This window comes from Mobula birostris, chromosome 12, assembly GCF_030028105.1.
Source record: "Mobula birostris isolate sMobBir1 chromosome 12, sMobBir1.hap1, whole genome shotgun sequence".
Taxonomy (NCBI): Eukaryota; Metazoa; Chordata; class Chondrichthyes; order Myliobatiformes; family Myliobatidae; genus Mobula; species Mobula birostris.
Window position 1 is genome coordinate 110495848 of NC_092381.1, and position 18648 is coordinate 110514495.

Here is an 18648-nt window from a genome sequence, read left to right on the forward strand (position 1 = left end):
TCAGTGGTGACGAGAGGGTGCAATGGAGAGAGATATACCAGCTAATTGAGTGGTGTCGTACTCAACATTAGTAAGACCAAAGAGCTGACTGTGGACTTCATAAAGGGTAAGACGAGGGAACACAAACCTATTCTTAGAGCTATTGGAAGTGGAAGGAGTGAGCAATTTCAACTTCCTTCAGTAGCTCTGAGGACCTAACATGATGCAGCTACAAAGAAGATAAGGCAGAGGCTATATTTCATTAGGATTTTGAGGAGATTTGGTATGTCACCAAAGGCACTCACAAATTTCTACAATGTACTATGGAAAACATTCTGACCCACTGCATCACCATCTCGTATGGGCTGGGGCGGGGGGCTACTGCGCATACATAGCTTATTTAGATACAACATGGTAACAGGCCATTCTGGCCCAACTAACCCACACTACTGTTACACCCATGTGACCAATTATCCTTCTACCCTGTATGTCTTTGGGATGTGGGAGAAACCAGAGGATGCAGAGGAAACCCACACTCTCACAACCATGGGTCATTGGTAGACTTTTTTGAGGGTTCTGAGTTTTTTCTTATATTCTGTGTTTTATTAATTATAATTATCTGAATTAATGCACTTCGGGGTTTTTGTGTTGTTAGACCTTCCCCAGTTTACAGTTAAGTTGCAATTGTCCTCGGATACTTCCAATTAATTCTTCAAGACTTTCCAGGTGTCCAATTAAGTATCCTTGGACGAGGAAATCTGCAGACGCTAGAAATTCAAGCAACGCACATCAAAGTTGCTGGTGAACACAGCAGGCCAGGCAGCATCTCTAGGAAGAGGTACAGTCGACGTTTCGGGCCAGGACCCTTCATCAGGACTAACTGAAAGAAGAGCTAGTAAGAGATTTGAAAGTGGGAGGGGGAGATCCAAAATGATAGGAGAAGACAGGAGGGGGAGGGATGGAGCCAAGAGCTGGACAGGTGATTGGCAAAAGGGATATGAGAGGATCATGGGACAGGAGGCCCAGGGAGAAGGAAAAGTGGGGGGAACCCAGAGGATGGGCAAGGGGTATAGTGAGAGGGACAGAGGGGGAAAAAGGAGGGGGGGGAGAGAGAGAGAAAGAATGTACAGAAATAAATAAAGGATGGGGTACTAGGGGGAGGTGGGGCATTAGTGGAAGTTTGAGAAGTCAATGTTCATGCCATCAGGTTGGAGGTTACCCAGACGGAATATAAGGTGTTGTTCCTCCAACCTGAGTGTGGCTTCATCTTTACAGTAGAGGAGGCCGTGGATAGACCTATCAGAATTGGAATGGGACGTGGAATGGGACACATTTTAATTCCACGTCCATCTACGCTCTGTCCGCCAGAGAAAGCAGGATTTCCCAGTGGTGAGGTATGTGGGTCTGTGGCGGATAGGGTAGCGGAGCCACTTTAATCTGGGCCACGCCTTTCTTGAACATGTCCAACACCACTTGGCTTAATGAACTGGGTGTGCAGTGGGGCAGATCATCATCCCATCTCATCCCATCTCTTGTACCCAATACATTGATTTATGAAGGCCAAGTGCCAAAAACTTTCTTTACAAGATTGTTGATTGTTCTATCAATGCCCTGACATCATCTGATGTCCAGCTTCAAAACACATCAGTTCATTAGGCGACACAGCCAGTAAAGCAGCACACGCAACAGTATCCCAGAGTCAGCAATCCCAGACTGAGTGTTGAAATGGCTCTGGTCAGTAATCAGAAGTTGACATCCTCAGGATCATTAATGTGTAGCACAACAGCATAATGCTATTACTGCACCAGTGACCTGCTTCATTTCCCACCGCTGTCTGCAGGGAGTTTGGACATTTTCCCTGTAGTCACATAGGTTTCCTCCCACAAACCAAAGACATACAGGTTAGGGTTCGTGAGGTGTGGGTGTTAGCTCATCCACTTATTGCTATGGTCATTGAGGCAAAAGACATATTTCACTATGCTTCGATGTAAATGTGGCAAAAAAATCGAATCTTTAATCTGCTGATGTGGCCCTGATTTGGGGAATCTATATTATATTAAAAGATTTTATATCTTCTGTCAGTTATTCAGGAACCACAGGATATGTTCAAACCACTGTGTGATTATTAAAATCTCACATTGTAATCAACATGTTGTTTCTTGTTTGTATATTGAATTTACCATCATAATATTTTTTTATTAAATATTCTTTAAGCACACTTATCACTTAAAATGATGATACTTCCCTATTTGGTCACACAGAAAAACATCAGATGTTCCCATGGCAACAGTGAGATGGGTGGTTGTTTTGTCTAAGCTGGAAATCAATTCATGTTTAAAAGAGTTATGGTTCAATGGCTCAATTTAATATCAGAGTGTATACAGTATACATCCCGAAATTCTTACTCTTCACAGACATTCACAAAACAGAAAAATGCAAAGAATGATTGACAGAAAACTTTAGAACCCCAAAGCCTCCCTCCCCCTAACAAGCAGCGGCAAAATCATCAACCCTCCTCTTCCCCCCACACCACCCACCATGCAAGCAACAGCAAATCATGCAGAGACTGTGATCGACAGTTCATCAAAACTACTGTCCATCCCAACACCTTGGCAGCTCAGACATGGTCATGGAAAACAAGTGTCAGATTTTAATAAAGTGGAAACATGTATTTACTAATTACAGTAAATAAAACCTAATTTTTCAATATTCATGACCACAAGCATTTATATTACAGTCAGTAATTTATTAAACCATGGCAGAGTAGTTGGTGTGTATTTCAGGACAGCCTATTGTACACAGTAACATTACTTGTTACTTATTGCCAATTACACCGCCAGCATTTAGAGCAGCAATGAAGGTCCTCCATCTCTGATGGTGTTCGGGGCTTCCTACATTTTATCAGTAGCTTCCTCTGGTTTCCACTAGTGTCAGTCACGAAAGCCCTGGAGGAGAGTCTGGTATTCCGTCACACTCACATGCAGAGGGATTCTTCATTGCTGTTTCCAAAACAATTTTGTTTGACCAGTCAGGGTTGAGAGTATGCGGGCAGTGGGAGAATCATCCCTCTTGTGCTTGATCTTGTCACACGCGATTCAGTGTCACACAACCCTACCATTTTCATCTGGCCCACGCCTTCATTAACCAGGTCCAACACTTGCCTTTATTGGATCTTCCTCCTCCTTGCATGTCATTGGGTTTGTAGGGGTGTGGCCACGGTTAAATGGGGTGCGGCCACGGTTAAATGGGGTGCACCTAGGATTAGTGGTGGTGTGTGCCCCCTTGGACCTGAGCATTAGGTTTGAGGGTAGGGCTGGTGGATGTATATGTGTGGCTGGGAGAGATAAAGTTGTAGAGTTTAGTGTGGTGAGGTATGTGGGTCTGTGGCGGATAGGGTAGCGGAGCCACTTTAATCTGGGCCACGCCTTTCTTGAACATGTCCGACACCACTTGGCTTAATGAACCGGGTGTGCACTGGGGCAGATCATCAGTAATGCAACCTGGGGTCACTGCAAGCAGTTTGTACCTTCTCCCCATGGCTGTGTGGGTTTCCTCCCACATTCTAGATACATGGGTTAGTAGGTTAATTGGTCTCGTGTGTGTAGTTGGGTGGCATGGTCTTGTTGAGCTGGAAGCGCCTATTACTGAGCTGTATCGCTAAATAAATAAATGTGTGGAATTTACGTACATAGTTCCTGAGGTTGAAGGTCGGTCTGGCAAACCAGCGAGGACAAAGGCTGGTGGCCCCCACCCTAAGGTAAATGAGAATGAATCGGCAGCATTTTCTGGGATTGCAGTTCTGTGCGGACAGGAGGCACGAGGGCCGATGACCTCCCAGGTACGCAAGTCGGTGTGACCTGCGTTTGAGGCCCAGAATTTGGGGTCTTCATTTCAATATCATTGGCAAGTCCAGGGTAGATTGAAAGTCCGAAAGTTGAGGCCCGATGGCTGAAGCCTTGGGTCTGTGAGTCTTTGCAAGATTGCTGGGGAAGTCAAAGATCCGACGTCTGATAGTTAGAGTCCACCGGAATCTGAAAGCCCAGAAACGTGCTAGGGCTGCCAACTGCCCTGTATTAGCTGGGGCATCCCGTATATTGGGCTAAATTGGTTTGTCCTATACAGGACTGTCCTTGTCCCGTATTTTCCCCGCTAAGGTGGAGCATTCCTATGAAACCATTCATAAGCCGAAATGGCGTAAAGCGAAGAAGCAATTACCATTAATTTATATGGGAAAAATTATTGAGCGTCCCCAGACTCAAAAATAACCTACTAAATCATATCAAATAGCACATAAAACCCAAAATAACACTAACATATAGTAAAAGCAAGACTGATACGATAAATACACAGCCTATATAAAGTAGGAATAATGTATGTACAGTGTAGTTTCACTTAACAGGATAGGGAAGATTAAGCCAAAACCCATTCGTAGAAAAAAATCGGCACATACACACATGCGCACGCAGGTGCCCGAGCAAGGCTTCATGGTCATGGTAGTTTTTCTCGGGGTAAACACAAGTGTCCCGTATTTGACTGCTATTTTTGTCCCTTATTTGGGAGTGAGAAAGTGGAGGCCTGTCCTGGGGTGTGTGGAGTATGAAGAAAGGGCTTGTTTTGCTATCATCATTCTTGTCAAATCAAGTTTTTTGTTATTTAACTGTATACATGTATACCACAGAACAAGACATTTCTCCAGACCAGGGTGTAAAGCACAGTAGTACTCATAACACACAATAACTTAGGAAAGTAGGCATTAAATCCACAAATGAATTACATAATAATAAACAAAGTGCATAAATTAAGTATTGCAGGGTACAGTACATATTATCTAGAGACTTTTCGAATGTGATGCGGCAGGGAGTTCAGAAGCCTAACAGCCTGCAGGAAGCTGTTTCCCATACTGACCATTCTTGTCTTTATGTATCGGCATCTCTTACCTGATGTAGAATGTCAGAGGATGCTGGATGGATAGGTGGGATCCTTGATAACACTAAGTGCCCTGTGTATGCAGCACTCCTGAAAAACGACCCCATTAGATCATTGGCGATCCTTGTGATCTTCTTGGTCACTCTAACAGTCCCTTATTCTACTTCCAGGTCCCTCAGGTCAGCTGACTTGGGGCTCCTGGCTGTCCCACGATCTAAACTTAAGCTCAGGGGTGACCGCACTTTTGCTGTTGTAGCTCCTAGACTGTGGAACAGCATTCCCCTTCCTATCAGATCTGCCCCCACCATCGACTCTTTTAAATCCGGGCTCAAAACTTACTTCTATTCACTAGTGTTTGAATCCTCCTGATGTGGCTGATTTTCAAGTCAAGTTGCTTTTATTGTCATTTCAACCATAACTGCCAGTACAGTGCACAGTAAAAATGAAACAATGTTCCTTCAGGACCATGTGCCTAGGCCCTTGTGTTGTTTCTTTGGTGCCTATAAGCCATTTGCCTTGTTGGTTGTTGCTCTGATCTGTACAGCACTTTGGTCAATGTGGGTTGTTTTTAAATGTGCTATATAAATAAATTTGACTTTGACTTTGTCAAGACTTCTGATCCGATGCTTGGCTGCTCCCATACCAGATAAAGATGCAACTTGTCAGGACACTCTCAATGGCGCTCCTTTAAATGTAGTCAAGATGGGTGTGGGTAGGTAGGGAGCCTCACTTGCCTCAGTCTCCTCAGGAACTGAAGGTACAGCTGTGCCTTTTTATTCAGGGAGGTGATATTGAGGGAGGAGGTGTCCTGTGGGGGGGCGGGGGCCTCAACTTATTTTAAAGAAAATCCTCTCTTATTTTTTCTTCCCCAATAATAAGGTAGTTTTTAAAACTTTTGGCACATGACGAATAGTCAGAGACACTCTTGTAGTCCTCGTTAAAACAGCTCCAAGTTTTGAGTTGCAAGACGTCAAGTTTGCCACCTTGTCTGTGATAATGTCCTCTGACACGGGTCTGATTCCATGTAGATACTTCAAGTACATGCTATCTTTCAGCACCAGGAGGCTACGTGGCTCAAGTAGCAGAGATAAAAAGTAGCGATTCTCTTCCGTTTGAGGCAAAGCAATCTGGAAAAGGTGGGGCATGAATTATTTAAAATCCAGTTCAAAACTAACACATTTATTTCCCCAAGTACTACGTAAGAAATAGATTATTGAACATCACTGCCACCTTATACCTCAACTTTACTGTAGGAGCCATGAATCTATTTTCCGTCTGTATTTTGTGTTGCATGTTTATTACGGTAATTTGTCATCTGGGTTGGGTTATGGGTACAGAAAAGCAAAGAGTATTGTTACATATTCACCCTTTGTCGTAGTCAGTTTTAGTCTAGTTAGAGCCAGGGGTGAGCCACAGCATATTATACCTTTATTGACCGCTAAGATTGCTTAGTTACACTAATGGGGATGTTATAGGTGCACTAACTAGATTGTTAAAAGTTCAAAGTAAATTTTATTATCAAAGTACGTATTTGTCACCACATACAACCCAGAGATTCATTTTCCTGTGGGCATACTCAGCAAATCTATAGAATAGTAATTATAACAGGATCAAATTTTAGAACTGTCCACGTTTGTACAATATAAATCTTTATATGAAATTGACAATTAAGGGCTAGATTGATTATAGTAATTTATGTAGAGATACAGCACGGTAACAGGCCCTTCCAGCCCAGTGATCCCAATTACACACCCATGTGTCCAACCAACCTACTAACCTGTTTATCTTTGGACTGGGGGAGGAAACCGGAGCACCCAGAGGAAATCCACATAGTCACAGGAAGGATATACAAACTCCTGGCAGTCAGCAGTTGGGTGTCTGAAGCTCTAATAGCATTACACTAACACGCTGCCTCAATTTTTGATGCTATTCTATTTGTACTTTTGTAGCACAACTTAACAGTTACCACGGCAGTGAAGAGGGAAAGGATTCTACCCAGTACCTCCAGTGATGCATTTATGACCATAAGACATAGGAGCAGAATTAGGCTGTCTGGCCCATCGAGTCTACTCCACCATTCAATCATGGGTGATCCTTTTTTAATCTCCTTCTCAACCCCAGTTTCTGGCCTTCACCCCATAACCTTTGATGGCATGTCCAATCAAAAACCTATCAATCCCTGCCTTAAATACACCCAATGACCTGGCCTCCACAGCTTCATGTGGCAACAAATTCCACAAATTCACCTCCCTTTGGCAAAATAAATTTCTCCGCATCTCTCTTTTGAAAGGGCAGTTCTCTAACTTGAGGTTGTGCCCTCTTGTCCTAGACTCTCCCATCATGGGAAACATCCTTTCCACATCTACTCTGTCTAGGCCTTTCAACATTCCAAAGGTTTCAATGCAATCCCCCCCTCGTGCTCCTGAATTCCAGCGAGTACAGACGCTGAGCCTTCAAATGTTCCTCATATGTTAACCCTTTCATTCCAGGAATCATCCTTGTGAACCTCCTCTGGACCCTCTCCAAGGCCAGCACATCTTTTCTAAGATAAGGGCCCAAAACTGTTCACAATACTCAAGGTCAGGCCTCACCAGTGCCTTATAAAGCCTCACAATCACATCCTTGCTCTGGTATTCTAGACCTCTTGAAATGAATGTTAAGATGGCATTTGCCTTCCTCACCACCGACTCAACCTGCAAGTTAACCTTCAGGGTGTTCTGCACAAAGTCTTCCAAGTCCCTCTGCATCTCAGATGTTTAGATTTTCTCCCCATTTAGAAAATAGACCGCACATTTATTTCTACTACCAAAGCGCATGACCATGCATTTTCCGACATTGTATTTCATCTGGCACTTTCTCCTAACCTGTTTAAGTCCTTCTGCATCCTACATGTTCCTCAACACTAAATGCTCCTCCACCAATCTTCGTATCATCTGCAAACTTGGCAACAAGGCCATCTATTCCCACATCCAAGTCACTGGCAGCCAACTAGAAAAGGATCCTTTTATTCCCACTTGCTGCCTCCTACCAGTCAGCCAATGTTCTAACCATGTTATTAACTTTCCTGTACTACTATAGGCTTTTAACTTGGTAAGCAGCCTCATGTGTGGCACCTTGTCAAAGGCCTTCTGAAAGTCCAAATATACAACATCCACTGTATCCTCTTCATCTATCCTACTTGTAATTTCCTCAAAGAATTCCAACAGGTTTGTCAGGCAGGGTTTTCTCTGAAGGAAACCATGCTGACTTTTTACTATCTTGTCCTGTGTCACCAAGTGTCATCACCTCATCCTTAACAATTGATTGCAACATTTTCCCAGCCACTCAGGTCAGGCCAACTGGTCTATAATTTCCTTTCTGCTGCCTTCCTCCTTTCTTAAAGAGTAGAGTAACATTTGCAATTTTCCAGTCCTCTGGCACCATACCAGAGTCCATTGATTTTTGAAAGATCATTTCTAATGCCACCGCAATCTCTACCGCTACGTCTTTCAGAACCCTAGGGTGCAGTTCCTCTGGTCTGGGTGACTTATGTACTTTAGGTCCTTCAGCTTTTTGAGCACCTTCTCTCTTGTAATAGTAACTGCACTCACTTCTCTTCCTTCACACACTACAACATCAGGCATACTGCTAGTGTCACCCAGTAAAGACTGATTGAAAATACTCATTTAGTTCATCAGCCATCTCCTTGTCCCCTGTTATTATTTCTCCTGCCTTATTTTCTAGCAGTCCTATATCTACTCTCATCTCTCTTTTATTGTTAACATACTTGAAAAACTTTTACTATGCACTTTGATATTATTTGCTTTCTTATTTTATCTTTTCCCTTCTTACGATATTTTAGTTGCTCTTTGTAGGTCTTTAAAAACTTCCCAATCCTCTATCTTCCCCAATTTTTGCTTTGTTGTATTTAACGACGCATCATTAACCAACCTGGCTTGAAAGGGGTGATTCCTTGGTGCCTGCATCAGGCAAAGCTCTGCTGTGTATTTGTTTATTTATTTGGATCAAGGGTTCCCAACCTGGGGTCCACTGACCCCTTGCTTAATGGCATAAAAGGGGTCGGGAATCCCTGATTTAGAGGTAGAGTATAGTGCAGAACAGGCCCAACAAGCTGCACCACTTAGCTTCTTCCTACATACCTACCTACCTGGCTGCCAACCAACTAACCAACCAACCCATCTACCACGCTACAGTGCTGTCCCATGCGCTCATGGAAAAGACATAGAACTTCTGACAGAGGGTCTCGGACATGAACCCCGAACTCGGACACCATGAGCTCTAATAGCGTTGCGCTGATTATTACACTATCTGGGATTTCTAGGGTTAGTTGGGGCACTGTTTGATGCTGACAAGAATAGGATGTGCCTGAAAACTTTATGGGTAAAGTGAACTCATGGTGTAATTTGCACTGTTGAAAGTGGCACCAAACTAGTGCCCACAGCTCTACACACCATCCTTTCACATCTGGAGAAGAAGGATGCTTATGTGAGAATGCTGTTCTTGGACTACAATACTGTAATTCCCTCCAGGCTTGAGAAGAAGCTGAGAGACCTTGGCCTTCACCCTGCCTTGTGTAGCTGGATCCTGGATTTCCTGTAAGATTGCTGGCAGGTGGTAAGAGTGGACTCCCTCACCTCTGACCCTCAACACAGGTGCCCCTCAGGACTGTGTACTAAGCCCCATCTTTTACTTGCTGTATACCCATGACTGTATCACCACCCACAGCTCCAATCTGCTAATTAAATTTGCTGACAACACTACACTGATTGGACTAATCTCAAATAATAATGAGGCAGCCTACAGAGAAGTCATTATCCTGACACAGTGGTGTCAAGAAAACAACCTCTCCCTCAACATCACAAAAACAAAGGAGCTGGTTGTGGACTACAGGAGGAATGGAGATAGGTTAGCCCCTATTGACATCAATGGATCTGGGGTTGAGAGGACGAACAGCTTTAAGTTCCTCAGCATAAAGAACACCAAGGATTTCACGATCTCATGTGGTCTGTACATATCGGCTGTGTGGTGAAAAGGGCACAACAGCGCCTCTTTCACCTCAGACTGTTGAAGAAGTTTGGTATGAGCCCCCAAATCCTAAGAACTTTCTATAGGGGCACAATTGGGAGCATCTTGACTGGCTGCATCACTGCCTGGTATGGGAACTATACTTCCCTCAATCGCAGAACTCCGCAGAGAGTGGTGCAGACAGCCCAGAACATCTGTAGATGTGAACTTCCCACTATTTAGGACATTTACAGAGAGCGGTGTGTAAAAAGGGCCAGAAAGATCACTGGGGACCTGAGTCACCCCAACCACAAACTGTTCCAGCTGCTACCATTCAGGAAACGGTACCACAGCATAAAATCCAGGACCAGCAGGCTCCCGGACAGCTTCTTCCACCAGGCCATCAGACTGATTAATTCATGCTGACACCACTGTATTTCTATGTTATATTGGCTGTCCTATTGTACATACTATTTATTATAAATTACTATAAATTGCACATTGCACATTTAGATGGAGATTTTTACTCCTCATGTATATGAAGGATGTAAGTAATAAAGTCAATTCAATTCACTACACAGAGTCTAGGTATCCATCTGATTCAATACACACTGTTTCTCAGAGACATAGGTTAGTACAGAAGGATCTTGCATCAGAAAACAAGTAAAATCAGTTTGGGTGGAATTAAAAACTAAGAAGGTGAAGTAGTCCAGGAACTCATCTCTCTGAACATTGAGAAAAACATTTACAGGGCTTGAAATGGTGAATGCAACTTTATAACTGGTTAGGACACTTCTGGTGTATTGCTTACAGTTCTGGTCACCCCACTATAGGAAAGATGTTGAAGCTTTGGAGAGAGTGCTGCCTGATTTAGAGGGCATGTGCTATCATGACAGGCTGGGTAAACTTGGGTTGTATTTCTCTGGAGCATTGGGGGCTGAGGGGAGATCTGATCAAGGTTTATAGAATTATGAGAGGCATAGATAGAGTGGATAGAGGGTATCTATTTCCCAGGATTGAAATACCTAGTACTAGAGGACATGCATTGAAGGAGAGAGAGGCTGGTAGGTTCAAGGAAAATGTGAGGGTTAAGTTTTTTACTCAGAGAGTGGTGGATGCCTGGAATGAGCTACCTGGTATGGTGGTGGAGGCAAATACATTTGAGTCTTTTAAGAGAGGTTTAATAGGCACATGGAGTGAGAAAGATGGAGCGACATGGACATTGTGTAGGTTGTAGGGATTAGTGTTCAGGTGTTTTTGATTTGCTTTTTAGTTGGTTTGGTACAACACCGTGGGCTGAATGGCCTGTTCCGGTGATGTACTATTCTATAATCTTGACACTCTGTCAAATTCAGGTGAGGTGAAATATTCAGAACGTTTCCATCATATAAACATGACATAACAAAAAGTAATGATGAAGATAAATGATACTAACCTCTCCCTTTTCATTCTCTCTTGTAATGGGATGATAGAAATCTAGTAGGGCTTGAGAGCCAAGACTTATAGTGGTCACAGTTGGAAAGTACAGAGGTCCATCCTCGTGAGGCTACAAGGACAAAAACAAAAACTGATTTCACACAACAACTCAGTAATAAAATCTAGGCTATTTGGCACAGTTAGCGTAATACTTCACAGCGCCAGCAATTCCTGCTGCTGTCTGTAAGGAGTTTCTACGTTGAGCACATGGGTTTCCTCCTACATTTAAATGACGTCCAGGTTAGGGTTAGTGAGTTGTGGGTGTTAGGGTGTATTCTGCTGTTAGGATATATAGCAAATATTAATTTCACTAGCAACCAATTTTCAGATTTGAATGTGGATTGCAGATTGAATTTAAAACAGCTCAGAATAATGGGCTTCCTGGAGCTTCAGGTTGGGCTCAATCACAAACAAAGGAACATTCCACTTGGACCTCAGGTGCCTGCATCTACATGAATGCAGCCTAGAGTCATTTTGGGTGTCTGGAGTGAGGGTGCGAAGGTGTTTGAAAACTGTATGTAATTGAAAGGAAGCATTGTAGACACATTGTAACTATAGAACTGTTCTGCTGTTACCTTTGTTCTTTAGCATATAAAAATGCCAGGTAATATTGAGTCGAAGAGGTCTCTTCTTTCATGAACACAAAATAATCTGCAGATGCTGAGGTCAAAGGAACCTGTCGAAGGGTTCCGGCCCGAAACGTCGACCGATCTTTTCCACGGATACTGTCCGACCTGCTGAGTTCCTCCAGCGTGTTGTGAGTGTTGCCCTTCTTTCATGAGCTTCTCAAATATGATGCCTGCATACTCGGTTTGCGAGAATAAAGGCTTCCATATCCACAAGCTTCAGTGTCTTTTCCAGTGACTTTGTTCACAGTTACAACAGGGGGCATGTAATGTCATCACCACCCAGCACATGGAGTTTGTACGTTGACCACGTGGGTTTCCTCCCACATTTCAAAGCTGTACAGGTTAGAGTTAGTAAGATGTGGGTGTGCTATATTGGCGCCAGAAGCATGGCGACACTTGTGGGCTGCCCCCAGCACATATTTGGACTGTGTTGGTCATCGACATAAACATATTTCACTGTATGTCTCAATATACATTTAACAAATAACAATAATCTTCCCTCTTCAATTTTACATGAATTTAGATATTAAAAAAATATACATTATATATATATTCCTGTAATAGAAACTGCTTATTAGAAAACCATGCCACGGCACTTACAAGTGATATAATTAAGGTGAAACATAGCTCGTGTTTGAGCATTTAATATTGCTTCATTTTGGTGGAGCGTTTTCACTACTGGGTTGTATGGATAGCCAGGGATGGATAGCACCTCTGGTGAAGGGGCTTACCCTGTCCAATCTGGCGCAGCTCACTCACTTGTGGTCCCCACCGCACACTCTGCTCTCACCTGTGGCTCCAAGTAGCTGTTTGCATGAGACAGCGGCTGCACCTGGTACAGCCCTTCAACAGATGGGCTAAAGCAGGTGAGGGTAGCCAGCGGAACTCATACCCCGATGGAATAGGGATGTGCCTGTCCTCACATGTGAAGACAGCTCAAGTGGACTGGGTGGATGAGATCTACAGTGAGGTCCAACAACCAGGAAGGCCATTCTGCAATGGTCTGTGCAGAGCAAAAGGCATGACAAGGTACAGAAGACATCATGGTCATCCACTGCAACCAAGGAAGACCCCAGTTTGTGACGCTTGTTCATGCCACTGGACCCCGACTTCCAAAGTTGAGAGTAGAACTGCCCCAGTACAACAGCTTTCCCAGTTTATAGAACTCTCTCATACAGATCTCCTGTCATCAATGGACAACCACCACTCAGCACTAACCCAGAAGATAGTAGTGAGTAGGAGAAAGGGGTGGCTGTGGTAAAATATATCACTGTCGCTGTGCCCAGAGGAGGTCACTGAGGCTTTTTTGCGTTTATTGATATGGATATAGATATGAGTTTGGCCTATGGACTTTTTTCAGTCTTACAGAGTTTTATACTCCATGTTTCTTAGTTCTTTCTCGGTTTTTTTATGTGCAGGAAGAAGGGATTTAAGGCAAAATGTCCTTGTTGAGATTTCGTTTATCTTTTCATGCGGGAAGAGGGATATTTGGGGTCCAGTATACTTCTGACATATTGTGCAGTGAAGGGGGCTTTGGGAGTTAATGATTGTGTTGCTGTGCTTATTGTGCGGTGTGGGGGGGGGGGGTTGCTATTTCTCTTTGAATGACTTCCAAGGTTTACTTTGATTCGTGGCCATCTAGAGAAGAATTTCAGAGTTGTATACTGCATACATACTCTGACAATAAATGAATCTTTGAATATAAAGGAGAAAGAGCAGTAAAGAGAAGAAAACAGGAAAGACAGTGCTGTAAAGGAAATACAGCAGTAATTTATATTTGCATCGCCTCTTTATATCCCATTGACTACAATTAAGCTAAGGGAGAGGAAGCTGAAATAAAACAGTATTTGACATCAGTGCAGAATAAGGCCAATCAGCCCATCAAGTTTGCTCTGGCATTACATCACGGCTGATTTATTATCCCTCTCAACCACTTTATCCTGCTTTCTCCCATAACTTTCCACGTACTGACTAATCAATAACCTGTCAACCTCCAATTTAACCATAACTAAACAATCGAGATTATCTTTATTTCTCACATGTACATTGAAGGGGAGGATTGTGAAGAGGATACATAAAAATGAAACAGAGAATGAACTAGTGAATACGAGTGATACAAACGAGAGACCAGGAAGTGCAGAGGAAAGAAAGCACAACAGAAACTAATGAAGAAACATAAAGGTTGTGTTAATCAAACACAAAAGCATGGAAATGGAAATGAATAGATGCTAGATTTCTGTTTAAACCAGAATCAGAATTAATATCACTGGCATATGTCATGAAATTTACTGTCATGCATCAGCAGTACAATGCAATACATAACAATAAAAACTGTAATTTACAGCAAGTATATATGTAAAAAGTTAAATGAAATCAGTAGTGCAAAGAGAGGAAGTGTAGTGAGGTAATGTTCATGGGTACTATGTCTATTCTGAAACTGGATGGCAGAGGGGACGAAACTGTTCCTGAATTGTTGAGTACCTCCTCCCCAATGATAGCAATGAGAACAGGGCGTGTCCTGGGTGACGGGGGTCCTTAATGATGGGTCACTGCCTTTTTGAGGCATCACTCCTTGAAGATGTCCTGGATACTACAAACGCTAGTGCCCATGATGAAGTCAACTTTCTGCAGTTACTACCCCTCAACCTTCTGGCTCTTGAATAAAAGTGGATTAACTACACTCACTGCCCCATCATTAAGATATTCCCATAACCAAAGATCTCAGTTTAAGGACTCTTTATTTCACTATCTGATGTTCTTGTTATTTATTGCTATTTACTTATATTTGTAGTTGCACAGTTTGTTGTCTTCTACGTTCTACTTTATCTTTCATTGATCCTCTTTACAGTTACTATTCTATAGATTTGCTGAGTATGCCCACAGGAGAAAGAATCTCAGGGCTCTATGTGGTGACATACATGTACTTTGGTAATAAAATTTACTTTGGACTTTGAACTTTATCTGAGCAATATGAATTTACAGTTCTGCGATAATTAAAATGAAAAGCACGTGAAACAATTAATTGATATTTTGTTAATACCATGATTCCTTCACCAGGGTTGTATTCATTAACCAAAACGTGATTAGCAACTTTCCCTGAGAAAAGCTGCATGGATGATATTCTCTTTGTGTACTTCTCCAGCCAATCAGGTAGCTTCTCAATGAGCATTCCCTTCGGGTGAGGTAAACCACCTGCAGGAGATTAGGAAAGTTAGTTGAAGAGAACAACAACTGTGCCAACTTAAAAACCTACTTGCTTATTTTCCTCCTCCTGACATCTCAACAACTCCCAGTGGAACTGTGGGATCTGTTGGACTATTACATTCAACTCAGGGTGCAAATAAAGGGAGAGAAATCTGGAAAAGCATAACAATGCACCCTAACAGGATGATTCGATGGTGAGAAAAGCAAATGCGGCGTCAGCATTCACGTTGAGAGGACTAGAATACAAAAGCAAGAATGTAATGTTGAGGCTTTATAAGGCACTAATGGGGCCTCACTTAGAATATTATGAGCAATTTTGGGGCCCCAATCTAATAAAGATGTGCCGACATTGGAGAGGGTTCAAATCAGTACAATGTGTAGCCTGGGTGGTTGATGACTGGGTTGAATTCTTCTCAGACATGCGAGGAGACATCGTCAGTATGCTGTTGATTGTGGTGTGTCCTCCAAAAGCTTGGCCTTTATATACTTATCAATCAGCTGATAAGAGCTTATTTCTGTTCAAAGGAGGTTCACGAAAATGATTCCAGGATTGAAAGGCTTGTCATACGAGGAGCGTTTGATGGCTCTGGGCCTGTACTCACTCAAATTCAGAAGAATGAGGGGGTGATCTAATTGAAATGTACTGAACGTTGAAAAACCTCAATACAGTGGATGTGGAGAGGATGTTTCCAATGGTGGGGGAGTCCAAGACCAGAGGACACAGCCTCAATAGAAGGGACATCCATTTAGAACGGAAATGAGGAGGAATTTCTTTAGCAGAGAGAGGAAAAACTGTGGAATTTGTCAGCACAGGTGGTGGTGATGGCCAAGTTATTGGGTATACTTACGGCAGAGATTGATAGATTCTTAATTAGTCACAGCATGAAGGGATATGGAAAGAAAGTAGATTGGGGCTGAGAGGGAAATGAAGCAGCCAAGATGAAACAGTGGAGCAGACTTGACAGGCCAAATGGCCTAATCCTAAGTCTGCTCCTATATCTTATGACCCCTGTGAAGCACCACTAGTCACTGCCAGCCAACCAGAAAAGGCTCCCTCATTCCCACTCTTTGCCTCCTGCCAATCAGCCACTGCCTTATCCATAATTCTTTCCTGTGATACCATGGGCTCATAGCTTGTTAAGCACCCTCATGTGTGGCACTTTGTCAAATGTCTTCTGAAAATCCAAGTACATAACATCAACTGATTCTCCTTTGTCTATATTGCTTGTTATTTCTTCAAAGAATTCCAACAGATTTATCAGGCAAGATTTTCCCTTGAGGAAACCATGTTGACTATGGCCTATTTTATCACGTGATTCCAAGTACCCTCAGACCTCATCCTTAACAATTGAGTCCAACATCTTCCCAACCACTGAGGTCAGATTAATTGGCCTATAGTTTCCTTTCTTCTGACTCTCTTCTTCCTTGAAGAGTGGAGTGACATTTTCCTATCTTCTGGAACCATTCCACAATCTAGTGATTCTTCAAAGATCATTACTAATGCCTCCACGATCCCTTTGGCTACCTCCTTCAGAACACTGGGGTATCTACCATCTGATTTAGGTGACTTACCTATCTTCAGACTTTTCAGTTTCCCAAGAAATCTCTCTCTAGTTAAGGCAACTTCACACTCTTTTTGACCCGACACTTAGAACTTCCACCATACTGTTTTGTCTCTTCCACAGTGAAGGTTGATGCAAAATACATATTCACTCCGTCCTCCATTTTCTTGTCTCCCAGCAGTCTACAATCCACTCTCACTTCTTTTTTACACTTTACATATATACTTGAAGAAAGTTTTGGTTTCTTTTTAATGTCACCTTCTTACTGAATTTTTTAGTTGCCTTCTGTTGGTTTTTAAGATTCCCAATCCTCTAACTTCCCACTAATTTTTGCTCTATTATATGCCCTCTTTTTAGCTTTTATGTTGGCTTTGACTTCTCTTGTTAGCCATGGTTATGTCATCTTTCCAATAGAAAACATCTTCCTTCCTGGGATGTATACATCCTGTGCCTTTTGAATTGCTTCCAGAAATTCCAGCCATTGCTGCTCTGCTGTCATCCCTGCCAGTGTTCTTTTCCAATGAATTCTGGCCAACTCCACTCTCATGTCTCTGTAATTCCCTTTACTCTACTGTAATACTGACACATCTGACTTCAACTTCTCCTTCTCAAACTTCAGGGTGCATTCGATCATATTATGATCACTTGGCCCTTAGGGTTCTTTTACCTTAAGCTCTACCTAATTAATTCTAGTTTATTGCACAACACTCAATCGAGAATAGCTGATCCCCTACAGGGCTCACCTAAAGGCCATCTTGAAGGCACTCTCAAAATTCCCCCTCCTAGAATCTAGCACCAACCTGATTTTCCAAATTTACCTGTATATTGAAATCCCCATGACTAATGTAACGTTGTCCTTACCTCCCGCTGTTATTTGCAGACCACATACTTACTACCATTTGGGGTACTGTATATAAGTCCCATCAGGGTCTTTTTACCCTTGCAGTTCCTCAGCTCTAGCCACAATTTTTCAACACTTTCCGACCCTTTGTCACCTTCTAAAGATTTTATTTTATTTTATTACAAACAGAGCAACGCCACCCCCTCTGCCTTTCTACTTGTCCTTTCAATGCAATGTGTATCCCTGGACTTGAAGCTCCCAGCTACAGTCTTCTTTCAGCTATGATTCAATGATGCCTACATCATACCTGCCAATCTGCAACTGTGCTGCAAGTTTATCGACCTTATTCTGTATACAGTTCGCATTCAAATATAACACCTTCAGTCCTGTATTCACCCTTTTTGATTTTATCCACCTTTTACATTGCAACTCATTCTGTTGACTGCAGTTTTGCCCCATCAACAGAATGCCCTCACTACACTTTGCCCCTATTTGTAAATCAGCTACCTCATCTGCAGCACTATCATCCACCTTTCCTACGATACTTCTTGCATTGAAATACACGCAGCTCAGAATACCAGTCACGCCATGCTCAACCTTATGATTCCCAAATTTGTCTGACGTCTTACCAAAATCTGCCTCCAGAACCTATCCACCAACTGTTCTGCACACTGGTTCCCATCCTCTGCAACTCTGGTTTAAACACACTGTGTAGCATTAACAAACCTTCCCACTATATTAGTCCCCCTCCAGTTCAGGTGCAAACTGTTCCATCTATCCAGGTCTTACCTTTCCAAATATCTTATGCCCTCCCTCCTACACCAACTCATCCATGTATTAAACTGTAGAATCTTCGCAGTTCTGGCCTCACTAACGTGTGGTATGGGTAGCGATCCTGCGATCACAACCCTGGAGGTCCTGCCCTTTAACTTAACACCTAAATCTCTAAACTCCCCATGCAGAATCTTGTCATTCGCCCTACCCATATCATTGGCACCTACACGAATGACTTCTGGCTGTTCACCCT

General features: G+C 42.8%; 1 protein-coding gene across 3 annotated transcripts in view; it reads right to left on the minus strand.

Moving 5' to 3' along the window:
• Window positions 1–2224: 2224 nt before the first annotated feature.
• alkbh6 (alkB homolog 6) overlaps window positions 2225–18648 on the minus strand; it is a 39793-nt gene continuing 23369 nt past the window's right edge. For all 3 annotated transcript variants that reach the window (XM_072274472.1, XM_072274474.1, XM_072274473.1), the window contains exons 5-7: window positions 15055–15206; window positions 11345–11455; window positions 2225–6032 (exon numbers count right to left, since the gene is read on the minus strand). In XM_072274472.1, coding sequence (XP_072130573.1) covers window positions 5760–6032; window positions 11345–11455; window positions 15055–15206 — 536 coding nt within the window. In that variant the 3' untranslated portion in view covers window positions 2225–5759. The remainder of the gene's footprint in view (window positions 6033–11344; window positions 11456–15054; window positions 15207–18648) is intronic.